The following is a 25,342-nucleotide window of genomic DNA, read 5'->3' as shown; positions in this document are numbered from 1 at the left end:
CTGAATTTTACCTACAATTCGTTGACCTACAATCGACATGTGTAACATTTATTTTGATGTTACATTTCAGTTTAGTATTTAGTATTACATGTCATGATTTGGTGCTGCGGTTGCAAGGAATGTTTAATTAGCATTTTGTAAATTATTCTTTTATATCTGTATTTTTATACTGACGGCCAACCATAGATTTAGCAGCCACCTCTCAGAAAAACACAACTGTGCCGTCAAAAGAGTAGGCGCTTTGGCCTATGTCTGAATCACTTGGCATTGGAATAGAGTTGTACGTAACATGGCTCCGGCTATGTCCGTAGAATCATGTGTAATTCGGACATAACCTGGCTAGCCAGCCAGATCACCTGATCAAAATAGTAGTAAGGCAAAATTTCGGAAGCTGCTTCGTTTATTTGTTGATACTGTTGTAAAAGTTTCCTCAAATATGCGGATTTACCTACGTGTACATCCATCATAAAGTTCATCATTTCTCTGTGATTTATTCGCATACCTCCACTTTTTGCACACCTGACTGTGCTGTTTCAAAGATGGATTTGCGGCGAGAGATGAGTGTGATTAGAACCAATCTCCCGACACCGGCAATCTTGGTGGTCGAGTGCTTAAGACGTCTGCAATGGTAAGCAGGCGGTTGTGGGTTCGAGTCCCACCCGAGTACGCTTGTGTTGTTTTCCCCACAAGCCTTCGTGGGCATACACTGAGCATTCGGGAAGGGAAGGGCAAAAATTAATTTCATAGACTGTGGTAACTTTAAAACAATGGGCGTGGCTTGTGAGCCCCCAAATGGCTCCATTTTTAATTTTTGAAATGAACATAAAGTACGTCTAGGCCGCAGTTCATCAATTAATATTGGACAAAACGTTTGCGTCCTGGTTCCCCGAAAAGATTATCCTTGTGTACAAATCGGTACCAACGGCGAGTAGAGGTGGAGTACAACAAGGTAACCTAGATGACCTCGAACTGTAACAATAGTCAATGGACTCTGAATAAAGTAGGACCACAATAGGACGTTGGCTCATAATAAATCTTAGCGATACTTTGTGCGGTAGAACACCTCTAATACGTTGTTATAACCACTAGAATCGCATCACACAATCACGCTGAAGGTGAACTCTAGGCCTGCTCAGTGCTGCACGCTGTGGTTTTTGTGCACTGTGCAGTTGATTTCCGTCCAGAATGGTGCGCCTGTTCCTTCTAATGGTGGTACTAGGCCACGGTGCTTTGTCATTCTCGCTGGTGAAAAGATCGGTAAGTTTTCTGTCATGTAGGGAAGAGGTTGATGAATATTATTCTGTATTTGGATGAGACGTGAACCGATTTTAAGCGTAGGCCTACATTTGCAAATTTCAACAACTTTCTCTTCTAACCTATAGGCCCTAAGCCTACGAGACGTGATAAACATTGTGTATTTGCTCTCTTAGCCACAAAAAAGTCTCTAAATGTCCTCCATGAACAGATGAAATCGATGATCTTCTAGCCATATACTAGATTTCGTTGTGCATGTTTTCCTCATATGTTCTTCGAGACAGTATTACTGTTGAGCTTGAGTTCTCAACCTATATGCATAGTGACACAACAGAGAGCGTGAATGGATAACAGAATTTATTCATATGATGGCCAGCCACGAATAAGCAGAAAATGTATAGAAGGTCATATCATAACTTTCATTTTCATTTTTCTTGTTTGTGAATTATAAATGTGTCATTTAATTGAAAACAGTTCAAGTTAGGTTGCTTTGCCATGAAAGGGCCGCCTTGCGCTTGCAATATTTCTTTTATAGTTTTGATTTTGCAATATTTCCTAATGGTATACTTTACTGTGATTTGTCAGTTTGTTCCAAAGGAGTGTAATTGCTTTTAAATCTCCCTCAACCTTGTCCTCAGTATACTTTGTTTTGACTACATTCCAATGATAACCCCTTGATGAGTCAAAGATCAAAGTAAATTCTGTAGACCTTGTGTTTAAATTGTTTATTTATATTTCAATATGCAAGCATTTTTTCTCAAAAATGTTTATATTCTACCTAAAATCTTCTCTGATATTACTAAAAAGAGACATGAGCGGAGGGGGACTTGGTGGGAGATGGATGGGATAATGGGGTGGAGGCAGAGGAGAAGAGGAATGTGATGATGGAAGGGGTCTAGAAGGAGATGGATGGGATGGAGATGGAGTGGAAAATTGATTGGATGAGGTGGATCAGGGAATGAAAGGGGTGGGAACCGAGTAAAGAGAGGCACCTGGTGATAGACAGGGGTGGATTAGGGGAAGGATTGAAAATTAGCGTGAGGACGGAATGATGAGAGTGCCATTATATAAATCCACAATCTACCCATTAAATCAGCTATTTTGTACACTTGATGTGTATGAATTAAAAACGTGTATATCTCTTATAACATGAGCTTTTTTGGAGTAAGGAAATCAAGATTCATATGAAGCAGCGAGCCATGTTGATTAGACCGTTCTAGTTCCAGTTTGTATTTTAACCTCTACAATTTCTGCACTTAGCTAAAGGCCACTCTTAGTTTACGTACGTTTGCAAAATCGTAGAGCATGGATGGGAGACCTCGTTACTTTTTTTCGTCGGTGACATTTCCCCGAGGTGCAACATTTCCTTTGTAATTCAACGATGACATCAGTTTCTTTCAATTTCTCTGTTGAAGGATACACTGTACCACGACTTAGAACTGTTGCAACGTCTCCTGGAGACAGACAACTCGGAAGACAAGCCGGATAAAAGAGGTCACATTTTTGGTCACCTTTATGGACACAAATGTAGATACAAGATGCGTGAGCTTTATCCAAAGAAGCGTTTTCATATAGAAGATTTATCAGAACATACAAGCAGATTGCCTTAATGCCTATTCGATGTCTTTAGCGTGAAACGGGAAAGATTTGTAAGACATGCAATCTGTTTAATGTCGATAAAGCCAAATGAAAGAGATTTATACAATCTATTGCAAAGTTAATGTGACTAGATATACTTCAATTAAAGGCACTTCTTATGCGCTCCAGTAATCGTTTTGTTTCCCTAAATATTTACAGTCACGTGCCCAAAACCCTGCGTCCATGGCACATGCTATAAATCAAGATATTGTAGAAGTTGCTCACCTCGTTGCAAATGTGACAAAGGTTGGGAGGGAGACGATTGCTCATTACGTAAGTACGGTGGGATTGACTTGAGCATATAATGCACCTGAATTAGCATACATCATGCATGTTAATAATCGAGACTCGAATTCCTATTTTTGCTGTTAATAAACATGCTAAGATTAAGCTCATGCAGTTTAGAGAGAGTGGCTTGTTAAATTGCCAATTTTCAAGTAATTAAACAAGATCAGTTTTGAGTACAACCTGAGCAGTAGAAACGGCACATTTGCAATACAGTTTCTGATGTTATCTAATTAAACAAATAAGTTTCCCCGTTCCTCTCTACGTTGACCTTTTTGGATGTTTTATAATTTCTTTAGCCATTGATGAGTGTCGTAGCAATCCTTGCCAGAATGGTGCAACCTGCGTAGATCGTGAGGCTGACTATACCTGTTTGTGTGCGGAAGACTACATAGGCCGATCCTGCGAATATTGTAAGCCAAGAGATCATGATGTTCTCACTCCCTCCAAATCACTCACCTCTGACTTATTCGGACCTATGAAATGATGATACTTCACACGTATGCCATAGACGCGGTTCCAGGGGACGCCAGGGGGCTTTAGACCTCCCCCTAATCTGTGTCTAGCCCCCCCCCCTTACAAATGCAAAAATGAAAAGCAGTAGCGAAAGTTAAAAGGTAACGTCCCCTGTGAAAGGCTATAGTCCAGCCAAAATTGGCTCTAGAGCGCGCCTGGTCTGTCTATAATATGAAAGCAGAGGAAATACTAATCAAGTTTTTTTTTAAATGCACATGCGAACTCCTCCCTCGAATGTCTTGATGTTAGATCCAAATAAAAAAACCTTTACTTACAGAAAAGGTGTTGAAAATCAATACGTTTTGAGCTTTTGACGCTTTTGAATAGGGCTTCATGCGGAGTGCAAACTCATCTAAAATCCTAAAACCTCACGAAGTTTTGTGAAAGAAAGAAAAAAAGGTTACCTGTGGAAGAGAAACAATGTGTAACTAATTAACTAGTAGACATGCTGAAACTTCCCAATATTGCAGACATGGGCGTTTTAAATTCCCTATTAATTCTACAGAATTCATTTATTTACATGCAGTTAGAGTCTTGTATTCTTTTTTACTCTTGCCAAGGCTAGCAATCTAATGATTTTTTTCCTCAATAATTTTGATTTATTTTCCTATTTAGATTTTCCTCCGGATCTGCGATGCACGCCGGACACATGTACAGATGCACCTTGTGTGCCTCGAGCAGATTTACGGCCATTCTGTAAATGCAGTGATGGACAGCATGGGAAGTTTTGTGAATTAAACAAAATATGTAAGTTGAGCTTACAATGAAACTTTGCCAATTTAACAGGTCATTGAACTCGAGTTTTTTCTGCATACTGTATGGGCTGGTGAAATCCACTTCACTTGTGCCAAGGCGTTTGTCGCTTCATGCCGTACATGCGTATGATTGAACACCTGACCACATCTGACATAAAGTAACTTTAAGTCGGAACCCGGTCGATTAACTTACATGTACTAATACAAGAGCCACATCAATGAATTTCAATTGAAAGTCGCGGACATAACACTTCTATCAAACGGCTTGTCTAAAAGAGCTGTTTTCTCTTAATCGTTTGCTTTGTTATCACACGAAAGCATTATTATCACAGGTCAGACGCGACTTGGGATAGATCACTTTAGTAATTAAAAACTGACTTGATCAAAGTTGGATACTCGATATTAAGAAAATGTTATCTAAAATATCAGAATTTGCCTGGCTTGAGCGAGCTGCAAATGTTAATCCTAAAGCTGTAGAAAGTGTAAACACTGCTTTTACTCTGCGAGATCATTATTTAGATATTATTTTCCCCCGAACAAGGCACTTTTAGTCATTTTCTTTTCTGAAAGAAGCAGTATGTTCTTTTTATTTGTTGCTTTCAATTTCTTCCTTTCCCCTTTGTCATCTATGTTTCATGGGATTGTTGTTCGTAATAAATGTTGTCTGTAATAATTTCAGGGGTAAACTGTGAGCCGGAATCGAATCGCTACATCTACGACCAGAAAGAAGGCTACATAACATCACCGGGATTCCCTGGACCGTACGGCCGCATGGACAGGTGTCCATTCATCATTGGGTCTCCAAATGCCAAGAAGATCGAAATCAAATTTGATGTCATTGACTTTGATTTCGATTTAGGTTTTCTGGAATATGCACCCGGTGGTACTCTGGATTTTGGTGGAGGAACGAAAAGTGCTCGAGATGCTTTAAACCAAACCATTGTTATCAATGATGACAAGGTGTCTATCTTCTTTCAGTCTAATGACAACCGACATCAACTGCCAGGCTTCCGCATGCATTACAAAATCAGTAAGTACGTCAAATACCAAATGTCATTCCAAAGATGGACTTCCTTAAGTTTCCAACGTTTCCGATATTTCGAGATCGAGTGGAACAGGTCACCTATGAGCTGAAGCTGATGTCAAACGTTTATGCGCATGCTTTACCATGCCTCACATCCATGGTCCAAACCTGGCTCCCATAAAAAAAGCATATGGAAAATAAAGCTGACTGGCAGCGGATCATGAGCCAATTGACTGCGTACAAAATGTAAATGTGCCTTCCACGAGAGCAAGAATACGAGTTCAACGCAGACGCTTATTGCTGTTTGAATAATGTTAATACAATATTTATTGTGCTTACTACCAGAAATGGATGTCTTACCATGATCTCAGACCTCTCTCGATTGAGGCCAGAAAAAATAAGGGCTCACCTTTAATCGATATGATTGACTGTTTATAATGTATAAGCTCTGAAAATTAATTTATATAACGGGTTTTGCCCTTACCCAACGTATATATTGAAAAACGCTGTATGCTCAGTGCCTGTCCGAAAACTGGGACTCTGGTGGGACTCGAGTCCACGACCTCCTGCTTACTAATGCAGACGTCTTAACCACTCGACCACCGAGCTTGCCGGGGTCGGCTGACCAGTCCGAGTTAGGTGAAGCAGCGGGTACCGCGAACTATTTTCTAGATTTTCTTAAGGGCAAAACCCGTTATATAAATTAACATCTCCCCAACGTAAAAATACATATCTGAAAATTAGCCTGAATGGTGAACTATATAAATGGATTCAACACATTTCTAATTCACTTCCTAAGCACAGCATTAGAACTGATACCACAGTCGCAAAAAGACAAGGCATCCAGAGATAACGACATTGAATATTCCGTTCTTTGATAGCTTGTCTGATAGCCTCTTTTGCTAGATTTTTTTCTAACGAATCTTAAAGGTTTCATAAAACATTGTTTTTCCCTTGACAGCCTATGTAAGCTGTGCTGACAAGCCTTGTCAGTATGGAATTTGCCGTGACGAAGAGAAGGGTTTCACCTGTGAATGTCCTGCCGGCTACCAGGGGGAATTATGCCAGACAAGTAGGATTTGATTTTCCAATGTTTTCATTGTTGGTTATCAAACAATTGGTCACCTTTCCTGAAAGTTTTCTTCCCTCTCGCTTATAGTAATAAATGAGTAAATAAAACCTCCCAGGAAAGGTAAGTCATTAGACTCTTAGACGTATGGCAGCTAGACACAATAGGGGGCGCTATTTGAAGTGGGTTGGGGCAAAAAAAGATTTCCAAAACCAAATAGCGCCCTCCTATTGTGTCCGCCGTGCTTCTAAAAGGCCGATGGAGGTGACTCGAGAGATTCGGTCAAGACATCTACCCCCTTGCGTAAAGACTAAAACTTGTTGGTAACTTGTAGATCCAGGATTCTCCCCAAACAAGCTATACCTCGCCCCAAATTAAATTAAGTAATGACATTCGATTGTTGGGTAAGTGACTTATGGAAGATCTAGAGTATTTTTTGGTAGAATTTCTTAATTTATGCGCAAGCCAGTGGCTTTTCCAGGATTTTGGGTCTCAGCGGAGGGGAAGGGAAGGGCAAATGAAAACATTTTGAAAATATTCTCCCTTTTTTATTGCTATATGAATATTTGTTACTGCACCCCCGAACCAAAGATGGCCGTACCTTTTGAACAGAGGCTGCTGCTTTTAATTCCTACAAACAAAATGTTTCTTGGGGTCAGCTTACTCCGAACTACCACCTTCGTTGGCCATATTTCATTTACTTAATAAGATTGGACATTTTAACACAGATATCGACGAGTGCGCTAGTAATCCCTGTAAGGAAAGCTCTACCTGCGTGGAAGGTGATAATGGATTTTCCTGCAAGTGTGCCGAGGATTTTACTGGGACTCTATGTGAAACAAGTAATAACGAAAAATGGTTATGTATGCAGTTATGTAGTTGATACATTTAGTTACGTTCTGCAGTGGATGCCCTGAATACTGAAGTCTGTTTCCCTTGTCTTCTATTGTTATCCATTCCATTGTTTATGAAAGCAAGCGTTGAAGCTGGAATGTGCCAGTCGTTGGTGGTGCAGCTCCATTCTTGGCGTTTATTTCTGGAATTTGGTATTTGATTAGTATTGGCACGCTACTTTCCCATTAAATGAATAAGTGTCATATCTTCCAAAATAGCAATTATAGATCAACAAAGGCATTATTCTGTCTTCTCTATTCTGCTCAGGTTGTGTCAGGTATTTTGTGTTACCTACTTTTCTTCGATCATTATATCAGAATGAGATAAATGTACATGCTCTACTCAAAACGATATGATCTCGTTTCTCGTAGCCTGTCAGATTTCGGCGGCAAAGGCTAATTCTCTCCTCATCTTTAGAATAAAATGCCTTGTAATATATCCTTGAACACAACATCACTCGTCATGCTAATTGGTTTTACTAAACCTTCAAACACTCTTTAGACACTTCAGCCATACCTATTCATCGAGAACCCGTCACATAGCCTCCACTAGGGATACTAAAACACAGGGTTGATATGCGCCACCTTTTGCAGTACATGAAATAGGCACCAATCATCAATATAAGGAGATTATTTACAACGACTTTCTAGAGATACATACCGTAACGTTTAGCAGGAAGTTATAAACGAAGTAAAATGGTTGAAAACAATTTTCAGACGTTTAAAATTTTTCAAACTTTATCGGTTACTTTTGACTCAAAAGCTATAGAAGAATTTTTCCTGGCCATCACCCTGGCGTTTGACCTCAGCATTCTTGCTCTCCCCTCTTAACGTCTTTAGATTCAAATCAGGATAACCACTCATAAAAAAATCTCACTCTTTCCAACAGAAATCACACCTTGCTCCAGCAATCCTTGCCAGAATGGCACTTGTAGGGACGAACTGAATGGCTTCAGTTGTGAATGTTCACCGGGCTACGAGGGTAACTTATGTGAGACTGGTAAGTTCTTAATATTACGTCAGAATGCGGGATCCATTCCACCAGGACCATGAACTTGAAGCTATCCAACATATAACTATACATAATCATCAAAAAACTATACCTAGACTAACTCTTTACAAACTTATTCATCGAAAAATTGCAATCGATGTTGATCAATACCAAATCGATTTCTAAAGGGGCGAAATCTCAACAAAAAATCAACGTAAATCGCCTTTACTCAGACTACGTCTAAAAAGAATCATCACAGATAGTCTTTACTGCCTAGAGCAACTCGCTTGAGTTTATGCACTTACTTCCTACGGACATCAGGGAAGCTACGTTTGTAGAGCCCTTTTAATGAAAATGTGGAAGGATAAAACTGTATTCTGTTCTATGTAAATCTGGAGCCAGCCACCAAGCACCTGCAACCTTATTTCCCATTGTGGAGTTCACTTGCAGTATGTGATAGATACAGATGCAGATTCAAGGCTTATAAGCTTGCCCTTTAGTTCAAAGAGTGCCGATAATGCATAACATGCATATGAACTGCATAACTGTAGGAGCACAGTATTTAACCCTAAAAGAGGCGGGGCCAGAATCCGCCCCCTCAACAGTGTTTCCAATATCTCCGCAAAGCATTTTATGAGGAATTGAGACTCTGCGCGTCATTTTGACACAAATCCTGCGAAAATCGAACATACTGTTCTTACAGTGTGCACCCTTTCCAAAACAAGTCAGCCCAAAAGGTATACTTTTCCAACGCGGCGCTCAATACACGCGGGCTGGCACGCATTGAGCCTTAGATTTCAAAGGATTGTATAACAAAACAAACCAAAACTTTGCAACGTTAAAGAGTGTCGTTAGGTGTATGCCATGCTTAAAAAATCAAGTGCGGCATGGCCAAGTTCGGGGGAGAAGGCGGATTCCGCTCCCTAGCTGTGACCTGGGTCAAGATAACCAAACACTTACAGAATGAAAGGCTTGGAAACAAAAGAAGGGAGAGCGGAGTTTCATCGAATTAGCTTCAGAAGTATTAATGATAAGGGGAATTATAGTTGGCCAACTCAATGCCGTGGCACCAGTATCACATTTTGTAATAGTGTATTACCGACAGGCGATTTTGAGTTAATACGTCTCGTTTACTAACTACCACGGGTAGCTAGGTCATGTGCAAATACATATTAAGATTACACATGTGTTTACTACCTATGAAGTGCAAAACTCAGTAACCTTAACTGGTCAATTAGTTGCTAAGTGACTGTTTGTCGTAACTCTGGGTATTTTGCAAGGCCTGTTTTAAGACTGGTGACGTAGTTTTGTGTATTTTTGATGCTACATTTTCAAGCAGTGACTTTATTTGGCCACTGAGGCTTGGTCATCGTCTTAACCTTGATCCCCAAGGGTTAAGTAAAATCATCTTGAAATTGGAGGATCGAGGACTCTCTAAACAGGTGTGCACAACTCCTGAAAATTGGTACAGAGTGAAATGAATACAGTCCTACTTGCCACCTTCTATCCTCTTTAATTTTTGAACATCTGTATCTGTCTATGTTGTCGTTCCAGACATTGATGAATGTAGCAGCTCTCCGTGTCAGAATGGTGCCGAGTGTGTAGATGGTGTCAACATGTTTACATGCAACTGCGCTCCAGGATTCAACGGGGAACTCTGTCAAACAGGTAAATTTGAATCCCTTTGTTTTCACATTTGTTCATATAAGTCGTATGAAAACATTCCTCCTTGTCATTTGTCACAGTGAAGCGAATAGTTTCAGCTGTGAACGCCCTCGGGGTATGGGATGGCTCATGTCCGCAGGAGGAAGAGGGATGCAGGGGCGGGGCAAGCTTTTGCCTTGGGTATATATCGTCATTTTTGAAAAGAATCTAAAGCGGCTGCGTTTTACAAATGTAGCTAACCTTTCATTTGGAAAATGAATTGGAAATTAACTTATTCATGAAAACGTTTGAGCAGTCATATACAAAGTAAGAAATAGGAGGGATGCCAAATCTAACAGCGAGCCATTGAAGCTTCTAATTCTGGCGCAGTTTCGATCTTTGTGGAATATATTTGTCAAATCCTTCTGAAAGAATAGATGCAACGTTGTATATTGTACAACAAGCACTAATTTACTAACACATTTTCACCTTATTTGAAAATTGTTACAAGGTGTAGACCAAAGGTAGTGCACACTGTTACTGTGCTTATTGGTTGCCTCAGACTAAACGATGGTTGGTTACATGGCTGTGAGGCTTGTTTTCACATATATGGAAAAATATTAAAAGGTTCAGTAGCTTAGATGTTTCTTACCATGATGCTGGTTATGTGAGTTTGTGCAACGCATTTGCTTTGATATTCGAAAGCTTATTTTCATACAACCGAGTACCCTACAAACTCCATGTTTCTGAGAAACTGAGCTTTAAATGATATAGTCGTGCTATTAAATCTCATTTAGACATTGATGAATGCAGCAGCAATCCTTGTCTGAACGGTGTCTGTCATGATGAAGTGAATGGCTTCAGCTGTGAATGCTCTCCAGGCTATGCGGGTGACTTATGTCAGACAGGTAAATCCACACTTACAATCGACTAATCCTCAGTTACCAGACTTCTCCTTTACATCTCTCTAAATATCACTTATACCAGGTTACAAATTCCGGCAAATTACCATGACCCATTTTGGATGCCAGTGGCCGTTAAAAATACGGTGTTGTACTACACATATACTTTCCACATTTTTGGCCATTCAGTTAGAATAAGTAATTGCTGACTGCAAAGCTCACTGAAACTCTTTTCTTAGTAGTGTTGTTAAATTAAATATCAAGTTTTATGTTTCGAAAACTTGTGCCGTCATTTCTGTTACAATGTGACCACAGTTAGTGTGGCACAACCAGGTTATGAACCGAACTCTATTTTTTAGTAGTTTACAAATATTCCAGTAACGTTTATGTGTTGAAGCGATAACTTTAAATACCACTTTATAATTAACCCTTGTCTTAAACAGTTTGGGAATATAAAGGTACCACTTTTGACAAAAGGCAGATGGAAAGTTTATACCATGAGATAATAAAATATTCATAATTCGGCTGTTTTTCTTCTTAACTTGGTCTACATTTCATTGTTGGATGTTGTTGCAGACATTGATGAATGTAGCAGTACTCCATGTCAGAATGGTGCCGAGTGTGTAGATGGTGTCAATATGTTTACATGCAATTGTGCTCCAGGATACGAAGGATCGCTCTGCCAAACAGGTTGGCAGAATCATTTTGTGATCACCTTACGCTCATGAGTGTTCATGACATATTTTGGAATAAGCCTGATCTGTCACAGATAACTTTTCTTTCCTTTTTAAGGCCGGTTCATAATTGGCGTAAAAGCTTTCATAAACGCAAATATGTGACGTCAGGTCAAATATTAGTGCCCCCAGCTCGCCGAAGTTGAAGACAGATCAACTCCAGTGAAATTTAGCTAGGCCCACACATATCTCATGACGTCGAATTCGCTTTGGCTTCAAATTCGGCTGTATTATTTTCAGACTTGCATAACAAGTTCTAAAACTCTGTATGCAAATTTATAAAGTTTTCTGCAGTATGTTTATACAGTGACTCTATAGAGCCATTCAGGCTCAATTTTGGTCTTAATCTGAGAAAATACATTGAAAGTAGGCCTACTTAAAATTAGAAAACAGTTGAGGGTATATGAAACAGGAACATTTTCTGAAACTCCTCGTCTCTCATCTCTCCTCTCTACTTTTATCATTGAATGATGACATTGCAGATATTGATGAATGTAGCAGCACTCCCTGTCAGAATGGTGGCGAGTGTGTAGATGGTGTCCATATGTTTACATGCAACTGTGCTCCAGGATTCAACGGATCACTCTGTCAAACAGGTAAGTTAATTCCTTCTGTGATACCCTTTGCTCATACGAGTCGGTTATAAGCAACCAGTACACCTGAGCCCTAGTTGGTTACCAGCTTAATTTGAAGCCTAATAACTACTTTCGATTTCTGGAGCAATTGCACAGAATCAGAGATTGAACGTTTTTTATCGTAAGGATAATTCTGTAAATTTGTAAAATATTTGCGCTCTGATGTTTGAAACTTAAAAAAGGTTTTCTCGTAACTCCCTATATTTAATTGGTAACCAAGCATTGAATGGGGAAGAGTTGTGTTTAATGTTACTCAGACATCGATGAGTGTAGCAGCAATCCTTGCCTGAACGGTGTCTGTCATGATGAAGTGAATGGTTTCAACTGTGAATGCCCTCCAGGCTATGAGGGGGACTTATGTCAGACAGGTAAATCCACACTAACATTCGATTACTTGCCGGTTACCAAACCTTTCCTTTCTAACTCTGCATGTCGTTCAATACGAGTTTATAAATTGTGTGAAATACCGTGACGCGTTTTGAGCATCAATTTTTTGACGAAATTAGTGAAATACAATTTTTTTTCTTTACGTGAGGTAGAGTTGTTAAAATATTTCTGATTGCATTATCTCTGAACCTCTTTCCCGAAGGTAATTATGTAGGAACAATGCGATTTTATTATTTTTTAATTCTTTCGAAAACTTGTCTTTCCTTACTTTTCTTCAGGGACCACAGTTTGTTTGAGTTTTTAAGGTGCAACCTTAAATAGAATTTAAGAAATGACCGTTGCTTGAATTTGTTATTATGTAACATTAATTCCCAAATGCCATTTACATAGTGAGAAGTGTACTGTCGGTAGTTATCCAACAGTCGACCCTGTTTCTATCTTAACTTGATTAAACCTCGATTCGTGGATGTTGTCGCAGACACAGATGACTGTAGCAGCACTCCGTGTCAGAATGGTGCCGAGTGTGTAGATGGTGTCAATATGTTTACATGCAACTGTGCTCCAGGATTCAATGGATCACTCTGTGAATCTGGTAGGTCACATCATTACATGAACAGGTCATTTACCCTAAATGTGTCACCGTAACACAGTTGGGGCACACGCATTAAAAATATGGAAAAAAAAGAATAGTGTGCACCAATGTGTCGGTTGAAATTCTTGTGTTTGGTTACACGAGACACTTTTCTCGTAAAAGTCGTTGGAAAGCAGCCCCCTCCGACCACCTGTCACATCGAACTAAATGGTGTCAGCTGTCAAAGCTCTCCTGGCTAAGAGGTTGACATATGCCAGACCAATAAGATTTGAGAGTTTATTTCAGTTTTTGATAGCCAAAAGAGCCTCCGTTGCGTACCATTCTTGCAGTGTTGATCTTTGTACCCTGCTAATTTTCTCTGAGATTTTTAATCACCAGTAGATCCCAATTTCCTTGTTTTTATTTCATGTTGTTGTTTTCTTAGAGTTTCATTGCTAATATATGATAAATCAATATACTCATTATTTTTTCCCAATTACCCACGAAGTATTCTTTGTACAAACAAAAAATCCGTCATGTGGCCAACTTGTTGCCCCACTCCCGATAGGCCACTATCTCTGATAGTTTAGACATTCCCGTTCCTTAGAAGCCGTGTGTTTTGTGACTATTTTTTGACTTGGAAATAGAGCTTTCTAAAGCTCTACATTTGTGCTTTTTAAAATCTCATTTAGACATTGATGAGTGCAGAAGCAATCCTTGCCTGAATGGTGTCTGTCACGATGAAGTGAATGGTTTCAACTGTGAATGTTTTCCGGGCTATGAGGGGGACTTATGTCAGACAGGTAAGTCCACACAAACAATTGAATATATGCCAGTTACCTGACCACTCCTTTCTAGTTCTCTGAATTTTTCATACCATACAAATACTGTTGATCAGCCATCGCAAGCTCAGAACATCAGTATTTTGCGAATATGATTCGATTCTCTATAGGTTTCTGTGAATTGAAATATCTTTTCCTAAGCTCTTCGTGAAGGTGGTTGTGTGGGAACTCTGCGTCTTCTAAAGTTGCATAGCATATTTTTGTTTTCACAAACCCACATCTGAGACTCAATGCCTTCGACGGTGTGACTGTAGCATTTGTAAAACACCCCGGGTTATAAACTGAACCGCAAATAATTCCTTTGAAGTAGGAGTTTGGGAGCAGCTTCTGTAATTAGGATGTAAGAATTATTCTGCATCATTAAACAATTTGTGATTTTTGATGTTGTTCTAGATACTGATGAATGTAGCAGCACTCCCTGTCAGAATGGTGCGGAGTGTGTAGATGGTGTCAATATGTTTACATGCAACTGTACTCTAGGATTCAACGGATCACTCTGTCAAACAGGTTGGTAAAATCCTTCTGTGATACCCTTTGCTCATACGAGTCGGTTATAAGTAACAAGTACACCTGAGCCCTTGTGGGTTACCAGCTTAATTTGAAGCCTAATAACTACTTTCGATTTCTGGAGCAATTGCACAGAATCAGAGATTGAACGTTTTTTATCGTAAGGATAATTCTGTAAATTTGTAAAATATTTGCGTTCTGATATTTGAAACTTTAAAAAATGTTTTCTCGTAACTCCCTATATTTAATTGGTAACCAAGCATTGAATGGGGAAGAGTTGTGTTTAATGTTACTCAGACATCGATGAGTGTAGCAGCAATCCTTGCCTGAACGGTGTCTGTCATGATAAAGTGAATGGTTTCAGCTGTGAATGCTCTCCAGGCTATGAGGGGGACTTCTGTCAGACAGGTAAATCCACACTAACAATCGAGTACCTGCCGGTTACCAGACTTCTCCTTTCTAACTCTCTGCATGCCGATCAATACCAATTTATAAATTGGGTGAAATTACCATGACGCGTTTTGAGCATCAATGTTTTGACGATTGTTGTGAAATACAGATTTTTTTCTTTACGTGATGTAGAGTTGTTGAAATATTTCTGATTGCATTATCTCTGAACCTCTTTCCCGAAGGTAATTATGTAGGAACAATGCGATTTTATTATTTTTTAATTCTTTCGAAAACTTGTCTTTCCTTACTTTTCTTCAGGGACCACAGTTTGTTTGAAACAACTCAGTTTTTAAGGTGCAACTTTAAGTAGAATTTAAGAAATGACCGTTGCTTGAATTTGTTATTATGTAACATTAATTCCCAAATGCCATATATATAGTGAGAAGTGTACTGTCGGTAGTTATCCAACAGTCGACCCTGTTTCTATCTTAACTTGATTAAACCTCGATTCGTGGATGTTGTTGCAGACACAGATGACTGTAGCAGCATTCCGTGTCAGAATGGTGCCGAGTGTGTAGATGGTGTCAATATGTTTACATGCAACTGTGCTCCAGGATTCAACGGATCACTCTGTGAATCTGGTAGGTCACATCATTACATGAACAGGTCATTTACCCTAAATGTGTCACCGTAACACAGTTGGGGCACACGCATTAAAAATATGGAAATAAAGAATATTGCGCACCAATGTGTCGGTTGAAATTCTTTTGTTTGGTTGCACGAGACACTTTTCTCGTACAAGTCGTTTAAAAGAAGCCCCTCCGATCACCTGTCACATCGAACTAAATGGTGTCAGCTGTCAAGGCTCTCCTGGCTAAGAGGTTGACATATGCCAGACCAGTAAGATTTAGGAGTTTATTTCAGTTTTTGATAGCTACAGAGAGCCTCCGTTGCCTACACAATTTACCGTTCTTGCAGTGTTGATATTTGTACCCTGCCAATTTTCTGTGAGATTTTTAATCACCAGTATCTCCCGATTTCCTTGTTTTTATTTCGTGGTGTTGTTTTCTTAGAGTTCAAGAGCTAATATGTGATAAATCAATATACTCATTATTTTTTCCCAATTACCCACAAAGTATTCCTTGTGCAAACAACAAATCTGTCATGTGGCCAACTTGTTGCCCCACTCCCGATAGGCCAATATCTCTGATAGTTTAGACATTCCTGTTCCTTAGAAGCCGTGTGTTTTGTGACTATTTTGTTACATGGAAATAGAGCTTTCTAAAGCTCTACAGTTGTGTTTTTCTAAAATCTCATTTAGACATTGATGAGTGCGGTAGCAATCCTTGTCTGAATGGTGTCTGTCACGATGAAGTGAATGGTTTCAGCTGTGAATGTTTTCCGGGCTATGAGGGGGACCTATGTCAGACAGGTAAGTCCACACAAACAATTGAATATATGCCAGTTACCTGACCACTCCTTTCTAGTTCTCTGAATTTTTCATACCATACAAATACTGTTGATCAGCCATCACAAGCTCAGAACATCTGTGTTTTGCGAATATGATTCGGTACTGCATAGGTTTCTGTGAATTGAAATTTCTAGTAATGTAGAGTTGGTCACGTTATTGCTAGTTGCAAATCTCTCCCAAGCTCTTCATGAAGGTGATTGTGTGGGAACTCTGCGTCTTCTAAAGTTGCATAGCATTTCACACACCCACACCTGAGACTCAATGCCTTCCACGGTGTGACTGTAGCATTCGTAGAACACCGGGGTTATAAACCGAACCGCAAATAATTCCTTTGAAGTAGGAGTTTGGGAGCAGCTTCTTTAATTAGGATATAAGAATTATTCTGCATCATTAAACAATTTGTTGTTTTTGATGTTGTTCTAGATACTGATGAATGTAGCAGCACTCCCTGTCAGAATGGTGCGGAGTGTGTAGATGGTGTCAATATGTTTACATGCAACTGTACTCCAGGATTCAACGGATCACTCTGTCAAACAGGTTGTTAAACCCTTCTGTGATACCCTTTGCGCTCATACGAGTCTGAAATAAGTATCAAGTACACCTGAGCCCTTGTTGGTTACCAGCTTAATTTGAAGCCTAATAACTACTTTTGATTACTCTACCAATTGCACAGAATCAGAGATTGAACGTTTTTTATTGAAAGGATAATTCTGTAAATTTGTAAAATATTTGCGTTCTGATATTTGAAACTTTAAAAATGTTTTCTCGTAACTCCCTATATTTAATTGGTAACCAAGCATTGAATGGTGAAGAGTTGTGTTTAATGTTACTCAGACATCCATGAGTGTAGCAGCAATCCTTGCCTGAACGGTGTCTGTCATGATGAAGTGAATGGTTTCAGCTGTGAATGCTCTTCAGGCTATGAGGGGGACTTATGTCAGACAGGTAAGTCTACACCAAGAATTAAAACTTGTCGGATAGCAGACGTCTTCTTTCTAGTTTTTCTGCTTCATTAAATACCATTTTAGATTTAAAATTCGTCTGAAAAAATATATACCACTGAATAGAGAGACATCATGAATGCTACCTTCTTTCTTATCAACATGATCGAAATAATCATTTGCTTTGCGGATGTTGTTCCAGATACTGATGAATGTAGCAGCACTCCGTGTCAGAATGGTGCCGAGTGTGTAGATGGTGTCAATATGTTTACATGCAACTGTGCTCCAGGATTCAACGGATCACTCTGTCAAACAAGTAAGTTGGAAACCTGTTGTGATCAAATAGCACGCATTACTGGTACAGGTCGGGAAAAAGCATACCCTCCGATCATTTGTCACCGCTAATTGAATGGTTCCAGTTGTGAGTGCGTTCTAGGATGTGAGGATACTCACCGTAGAGCAGTAGGCTTAAGAGTTTATAGGCTTCAGTTGCACATCAAGCAAATGGAAGTAGAGATGGGGTCAAGTCTGTCCCGTGGGAGTGGTTTGGCAGTTTCTGGGAATTTAGATCGCCGGGGATTCGCAAAGTTTACCATAACTTTTGGGAAGGCGTTATTGACAATAATTTCTTCTTAAAAAAAAAGACCAAGAATTTTGCTTTCATGAAAACATGCCAAATGTCATCTTTAAAACTCTTAATTAAGCGTACGTTTCGAGGTAGTAAAGTTTCAGTGTCCTTTGAGTTTATTGTTCATCCGTAAAGTTTTTACTTACATTAACAAATACAAAACATATATTGGACAGTTTGGAAGATTCAAATGGTATTACAGTTATCCTTGGGCCTTGGGCCAACTACTAAATTTATCTCTGTCTCTGTCCTTTAAGGCTCGTGTCTGGATTTTAAGCGATATTCTACAATCAGAGATTTAAAAGGCTTAACCGCTTGAAGATTTCTGATAGTAAGGATAAAAATGCATAGATCCCTTAAGCCCCGCCCATTGTTCATGTAGGCACATAACACGTGTTCTTCTAGTACAGTATGTCACACGATTTGTTCCAGGCGTATCCTTCATACGCGCCTACATGTCAGACACAGATCGCAGTTGCAGTTGGCCAGAAAGCAATGGGATGGAGTTTTATGGTTCATTTATGGTTAATGATTCATGCAGTTTTTGTGCCTGATATATTCTCTTTTTTCCGTTTTACGTATAAGCCTTTTGTTTTCCGCCGAAATCGAGCTATTCACGGAAGACGTTTTTGTTTTCTAAAATCTCATTTAGACATTGATGAGTGCGGTAGCAATCCTTGCCTGAATGGTGTCTGTCAGGATGAAGTGAATGGTTTCAGCTGTGAATGCTCTCCAGGCTATGAGGGGGACTTATGTCAGACCAGTAAGTGTAAGAGGGTTTAGATGCGCTTTTTCTGATCCAACATTTTACTTCTACCTAAGATTTGTAACATTTATAATGTCTTTTGGTCTACTTGTATTAACCCTAACACTCCTCAGTCCTCCAACAGGTGAAGGATTGAGGAGGGTTAGGGTTAATCATCGTCTATGAACTGCCCTGAATTAACTTTTCTATATTTTTGTTTCCACTGCAGACAGCGATGAATGCCGCAGTACTCCTTGTCAGAATAAAGGTGTCTGCATTGACAAAGTAGACGCATTTAGCTGTGAATGTTCTCCAGGCTTCAATGGTACCCTGTGCGAAACAAGTAAGTGTTCAAACATCATTTAATGCTGTTTCTCTTGTATACTGAAGTGCGATTTAGCGTTTTCGGAATTGTGAAGTAACTATATTCGGCAATGGCATGTTGGAGTCAACTACTTCCACCAGGCCTCCCAATGACATTCAAAATCTTTAAATTAACTAGCTTAAAATTCCAAAGCTGGAGGTTTATTTATTTTTCTGCGTGGGATCAGACCCCTATAATAAATTATCAAAATTATGATTTGTGCCGGTCATGTTACTTTCTGTACGTGACAATTATACATACTTGGCTGTGCAGCTGAAAATTACGGCAATACACAATCTGAAATTTGTCATTCAAGTGTATGCTTTACTCTGGTACTGAGGTTTCCTTTTTACACTTCAACTGTCAGTCAATAATTACAATGTATAAACCTACAGTACTTATTTATTCTATTTATTATCTATTTATGTTGCCCAACAAGACCATAATATGCTGACTAGACTGTTTCTTTTTCAGCAACTGATAGGCTGTTCATAAATTTTCCTACAATTCTTTTTGCATCGTTCTCTTCATTCTGTTTGATTCGAACTCGATACTGCTGACGCTGTTGTTTACGCCAAGATATCGATGAGTGCAACAGCAATCCTTGCATGAACGGTGCTACGTGTGTTGATGGTGTCGATGAGGTCTTGTGTTCTTGTGCTGCAGGATTTACCGGCGCTGTCTGCGAGACAGGTAATTACTTAAATTTAAACTGATTAAAACAATGCATATTATTTTTATCACCGTTTAAAATTAGGACTTGGAAATTGGAAAACAGTATTTGAAGTAAGGATGTGGAAAGTGTAAAATATTTTCACGAAACCGTTTTCATAGTTGGGATAATCTTGTCCAGGATGTTAACATTGCAAGAGTTTCTTTGTTGATATTGCCTTCCTTTTAATGTTGTCTTTTAAAATCCCCAGTAAACTGAAATAATTAGTGACAAAGTTCCTTCAATAAAATTTGGATCTATACAAAAAGATGGGGTCTGAATATAGAAAGTACATACATGTTTACAATTTCTCATTTTCCCAGCAGATATCAATGAGTGCGACAGCAGTCCCTGTCAGAATGGTGTCTGTATTGAGGGTGTCGACAGTTTCACTTGTGAATGCTCTCCAGGTTACGAGGGTGCCAACTGCGAAAAAAGTAAAGTTCTCAAACATTTTAGCGCCATTATAGCCGCATTTTTTATCGCGATAAGATTAAGATTGTCCATGTGACCTAAACCGCCGTACTAAAAATATTATACGCATCACGATCGATGAAAGAACGTATATGTATAAATCTGTCCCTTTAGATATTGACGAGTGTGTCAGTAATCCATGTCAGAATGGTGCTACGTGCGTTGATGGCATCAGCGAGGTTTCTTGTACGTGTGCTCCATACTTTACTGGATCTGTCTGCGAGACTGGTATGAATTGTGAAATAAAAATTGGGATTAAAATGTCTATCTTCAATATTTTTTTCAAATGTTTTGGGGAATAACTGAGTGACCACCTGTCAGTGAATTTTCTGGGTTTCTCATCAAATATCAAATATTAACTTTGCGGTAGGCCTGTGCAACATAGTTTTGAACAGACATTACCAGAGCCATCAGCACTTTTTCTGTGAAGCCTGTGCCAATGTTTACCTTTTTGTACGACATATAATAGGTTTGCGGTAGTACAATGCAAACAATAACTCTTTTGTGAGTATTTCGGGCGCTTAAGAGCCATCGGGAATAGATTCTGTTTCAGAACCACACGTTCTCAAAGAAGAGGTATTTTTGTATGATACTACCGTAAAACCTATTAGTTTAAATTGCTGTCCTCCCATGAAAAGCTCGAATCAAATATTTTGATGGACATGAGTAGTGAATAACATTGTGAACTGGAGTCCCTTTTTTTACAGCGACAAATCAGCCTCAACCTGCGACTACAGTCGATGCGTGTAACAGCAATCCTTGTCAGAATGGCGTCTGTCGAAGCGAAGTGGGTAGTTTCAGCTGTGAGTGCTCGGAAGGCTTTGAAGGTGACCTTTGCGACACTGGTGAGTGTGATTCCAAGACATTTCATCACGTCAGCATTCTCATGACAATGCGTTGGCACTCTGCTAGGAAAGAGAAACACAGAACGCATTTCTGAGAAGGCACGGTAATGATTGATCCATGATATTTAAATTGTATTCTGCAATACTGATACTAGAGTATCCAAGGATCGATACTGTGGTATAGACCCATCACCGGTGCGAATAGATTCATGTGTACTTTGCCAAACATGTTTACAGTGTGTGAGAGCCATCAACAGTTCATCTGGCGTGACTTTGTCACCTTCTTTTAAGAAATTGTGGTTTCCATGACATTTGAGCGTAATGTCAACAGGATTCTCTCGATATATGTTTTTTTCAGCAACAAATCAACCTCAACCTACAATTGCAATCAATGCATGTGACAGCAATCCTTGTCAGAATGGCGTCTGTCGAAGCGAAGGGGGTAGTTTTAGCTGTGAGTGCTCGGAAGGCTTTGAAGGTGACCTTTGCAACACTGGTGAGTGTGATTCCAAGACACGTCTTAGCTGGATAGTACTCTGAATAATAATGCGATGGCAGAAATGCCTAGGAGGGATCCTCGTCACTTGAGTACATAAATACACATTAATCAAATCAGAGAAACATAAATTCTCACCCTCAATAAATGTGTGCTATTTTCTGTCTGTCCCTGTTCTGTAGCTGTTACAAGGATCGATGGATGCACCACTAATCCGTGCAAGAATGGCATCTGCATTAGCCAAAGTTCCGATGAGTTCAAATGCATTTGTTCCAAAGGCTTCGAAGGCAGTTTATGTGAAATCAGTAAGTTATCAAGTCTTTTCTCTTTAAATAAATGGCACTTTGCACCTGCTATTTCTTTAGAGACAAGTCACCAAAAATTGCCAGTTTGTCTGTGGATACTGGAAAGTATGAACTGTAATTGACTATACAAATGAATTGAATCTAAACTTCACAGATGGATTTATAAAATACACCTTTCCTATATGCGTGCCAAGGTAAACACTATTTGGCCTGATGACACGGCCGATATCGGGGGCCAGCCTTGAGGTCACCCCAAAAAACCGTCCTCAGGATTAAGATAATGTTTCAAAACTTTGTTTCAAATCGATATTTGTTATAGATATTGATGAGTGTGACAGCTCTCCATGTCAAAATGGTGCTGATTGTGTGGATGGTATCGACAAGGTTTACTGTGTGTGTACGGTGGGCTTCACCGGACACCTGTGTGAAACTAGTGAGTAGATTTTCGCATTGTACCTGAATCTAATCAGAAACCCAATTTTCACTTACACAATTCGAAGAATTCCACTCTCTTATTTTCAACATCAGTAGTGGGGGGGGACTGTTTGGTACACTTTTTATAGTACACTTTTTATAGTACACTTTTTATAGTACACTTTTTATAGTACACTTTTTATAGTACACTTTTTATAGTACACTTTTTATAGTACACTTTTTATAGTACACGTTTTATAGTACAGTTTTTATAGTACACTGTGTAGAGTACAATAATGATAGTACACTTTTTTAGGGTACACGTTGACCCAAAATCTTAAAATGTTCCCCAATAGACCCATGGCCCGGTCAGGAAGTCCGGACGTAAACAAAGGGATTATAATCCTTACACAACAGTCCGTGGGTCGACTGCTCCGAAAGCAATTATCGGATTGGGAGTACTAATCCTAACAAACCGTGGGTGTTTGGTTTCGGACAATAGGCGGCTCGTGCCGCCGGTTAATGAGAGAGATAATCTCTAGATAATAGACTGTACGTAGTGGCTGAGCTGTGTCGGCGGACTATTGTGTTAATGATTACATTGTGTATGTTGGAAGTGAGCGTTGGTCTGACTTAACCTTTGGACACTAAAGAAGAGAGGGCGCCCACATGCTAGCGGTCTTTGGGTTTGGCTTACTGTGGCTACCGAGATTCGATCGATACGGGAAGAAGACTCTAGTGTCCCTAGCTGAATTTTTAATCCTTTGAACTAGAGTGTTTTACGTCTCGTTACCCTGTACATGTATACGTTTCACAAATTCAGTCACAGCGGAGCATTACTGTTGTTCGTTATTGCGGAACCTAAATGTAAAATACAGCATTATATAAAATTAAGAGTTCTGGGGGTGGCATGACGTCAGTTGGGATTTTTAATACGTAGCAAAGGGGTAAATTTATTCGTCGTGCTGTGGAATATTGTGCAGAAGTTCCGGCCAATATCCGACCTGAAAATTATCATTCGATAGTCATACCGATAAGTATAACACAAAACAAATTCAATGGACTTCACATATTGGTTTCTGGTAGGTTGGTACTGGTACCGTTTTATTTCCCGTTGTTCATCATTGATTTTTTTACAATAATTATCTTAGTAATTTTAAGAATTACTACAAAGGTGATTACCGGAAGTTTGTTAACTTTGAAATCAGGGTTATTACATGTATTCATTATTTTTGGAACAATTTGTCTCTACAGACTGTTATCTTTTAGGCATGCTCCTCTTCGTCATGAAACAGTCCGGCAAATTTTTCAGCATGTTTAGGCAAAACTCTATTCAAGGCTTTGTTGACGTCCATGCCTTTATCAAGTTTTCCATCGAGATCATCCACAATGTCCTTGTGAGTTTCATTTTCCCTCAAATATAGGTAACTTGACAGGAACTCCTTATAGTTGTCGAAAAAGTCTTGTTTGACGGCCCAGAGGGTCTTTCTGTTTGCCTTCTGCCTGGCTTGATCTTCATCCATGCCTTCGTTGACGTACTTGTCATATTTTTCATCCCTCATTTCCCTATGTGTTTCTCTAGCTTCAGTCAGCCAATCTTGGTAGGCGGCATTGTCTTCCAAATCTGAACTGTCTTCATCCGAGGTTTCGTCATCGATCTCCTCAACAGAATCCGAGTTTTCGTCAGCTTCATTCATGTCTGATTCCTCCTCACCATGGATATTTTCCATGTGCCTCTCTAGATTAAACTTCCGTCCGAAGCATTTGTCACACTGGTGACAAGCATATGGCTTGGCTGTATAAATACCATTCATGTTGACTCTGCGAAGGATGACCTTTAAATGACACGGAACAAGTGAAAGCGTTCCATATATCCTAAATATACACGTATTTACTACTTCTGATTTGCATATTTCATTGTTTATTTTTTTATTGTTTTATTGTTCAAATTGGTCTTTTTATCGCTCAAACTACTCTATGCATTGCTCGTTTACTCGTTTTATTACTCTTTTACTCTTTTCATTGTTCAAATTGTTCTTTTTATCGTTCAAATTGATTTTTGTTTTTTTTTTAGGTGTAAATTGATCTTTTCATTGTTAAAATATATTCTTTTCATTGCTCAATCGGATCTCCTATTTTTATTGTTCAAAACAAATTTCATATTTTTCAATTGGTCTCTTTATTGCAGAGGGAAGAAAACGCCAAGCCTACACAGTCCAATGAGATTACCAATGAGATTTGAATGAAGTTTTTCATTTTCATTGCTCAAATCTCATTGGTAATCTCATTGGACTGTGTAGGCTTGGCGTTTTCTTCCCTCTGCAATAAAGAGACCAATTGAAAAATATGAAATTTGTTTTGAACAATAAAAATAGGAGATCCGATTGAGCAATGAAAAGAATATATTTTAACAATGAAAAGATCAATTTACACCTAAAAAAAAAACAAAAATCAATTTGAACGATAAAAAGAACAATTTGAACAATGAAAAGAGTAAAAGAGTAATAAAACGAGTAAACGAGCAATGCATAGAGTAGTTTGAGCGATAAAAAGACCAATTTGAACAATAAAACAATAAAAAAATAAACAATGAAATATGCAAATCAGAAGTAGTAAATACGTGTATATTTAGGATATATGGAACGCTTTCACTTGTTCCGTGTCATTTAAAGGTCATCCTTCGCAGAGTCAACATGAATGGTATTTATACAGCCAAGCCATATGCTTGTCACCAGTGTGACAAATGCTTCGGACGGAAGTTTAATCTAGAGAGGCACATGGAAAATATCCATGGTGAGGAGGAATCAGACATGAATGAAGCTGACGAAAACTCGGATTCTGTTGAGGAGATCGATGACGAAACCTCGGATGAAGACAGTTCAGATTTGGAAGACAATGCCGCCTACCAAG

General features: G+C 39.1%; 1 protein-coding gene across 1 annotated transcript in view; it reads left to right on the top strand.

Moving 5' to 3' along the window:
* The window catches only part of LOC110983548 (uncharacterized), a 56,885-nt gene that overhangs the window by 27,259 nt on the left and 4,284 nt on the right, over positions 1 to 25,342 (top strand). The window contains exons 36-68 of the mRNA XM_087142443.1: positions 187 to 232; positions 1,185 to 1,257; positions 2,670 to 2,748; positions 3,052 to 3,165; positions 3,477 to 3,590; positions 4,309 to 4,440; positions 5,128 to 5,478; positions 6,434 to 6,544; positions 7,270 to 7,383; positions 8,324 to 8,434; positions 9,980 to 10,093; positions 10,867 to 10,977; positions 11,548 to 11,661; positions 12,188 to 12,301; positions 12,598 to 12,708; positions 13,206 to 13,319; positions 13,991 to 14,101; positions 14,534 to 14,647; positions 14,945 to 15,055; positions 15,565 to 15,678; positions 16,359 to 16,469; positions 16,932 to 17,045; positions 17,343 to 17,453; positions 17,652 to 17,765; positions 18,730 to 18,840; positions 19,052 to 19,165; positions 19,766 to 19,879; positions 20,225 to 20,335; positions 20,487 to 20,600; positions 21,080 to 21,217; positions 21,576 to 21,713; positions 21,896 to 22,018; positions 22,338 to 22,451. Coding sequence (XP_086998569.1) covers positions 187 to 232; positions 1,185 to 1,257; positions 2,670 to 2,748; positions 3,052 to 3,165; positions 3,477 to 3,590; positions 4,309 to 4,440; positions 5,128 to 5,478; positions 6,434 to 6,544; positions 7,270 to 7,383; positions 8,324 to 8,434; positions 9,980 to 10,093; positions 10,867 to 10,977; positions 11,548 to 11,661; positions 12,188 to 12,301; positions 12,598 to 12,708; positions 13,206 to 13,319; positions 13,991 to 14,101; positions 14,534 to 14,647; positions 14,945 to 15,055; positions 15,565 to 15,678; positions 16,359 to 16,469; positions 16,932 to 17,045; positions 17,343 to 17,453; positions 17,652 to 17,765; positions 18,730 to 18,840; positions 19,052 to 19,165; positions 19,766 to 19,879; positions 20,225 to 20,335; positions 20,487 to 20,600; positions 21,080 to 21,217; positions 21,576 to 21,713; positions 21,896 to 22,018; positions 22,338 to 22,451 — 3,900 coding nt within the window. The remainder of the gene's footprint in view (positions 1 to 186; positions 233 to 1,184; positions 1,258 to 2,669; positions 2,749 to 3,051; positions 3,166 to 3,476; positions 3,591 to 4,308; positions 4,441 to 5,127; positions 5,479 to 6,433; positions 6,545 to 7,269; positions 7,384 to 8,323; positions 8,435 to 9,979; positions 10,094 to 10,866; positions 10,978 to 11,547; positions 11,662 to 12,187; positions 12,302 to 12,597; positions 12,709 to 13,205; positions 13,320 to 13,990; positions 14,102 to 14,533; positions 14,648 to 14,944; positions 15,056 to 15,564; positions 15,679 to 16,358; positions 16,470 to 16,931; positions 17,046 to 17,342; positions 17,454 to 17,651; positions 17,766 to 18,729; positions 18,841 to 19,051; positions 19,166 to 19,765; positions 19,880 to 20,224; positions 20,336 to 20,486; positions 20,601 to 21,079; positions 21,218 to 21,575; positions 21,714 to 21,895; positions 22,019 to 22,337; positions 22,452 to 25,342) is intronic.

Source organism: Acanthaster planci, linkage group LG10, assembly GCF_054643075.1.
Source record: "Acanthaster planci isolate LZ-2023a linkage group LG10, COTS_SCS, whole genome shotgun sequence".
Taxonomy (NCBI): Eukaryota; Metazoa; Echinodermata; class Asteroidea; order Valvatida; family Acanthasteridae; genus Acanthaster; species Acanthaster planci.
Note: the sequence above shows the minus strand (reverse complement) of the source record. Positions and strands in the feature narration are given on the sequence as shown.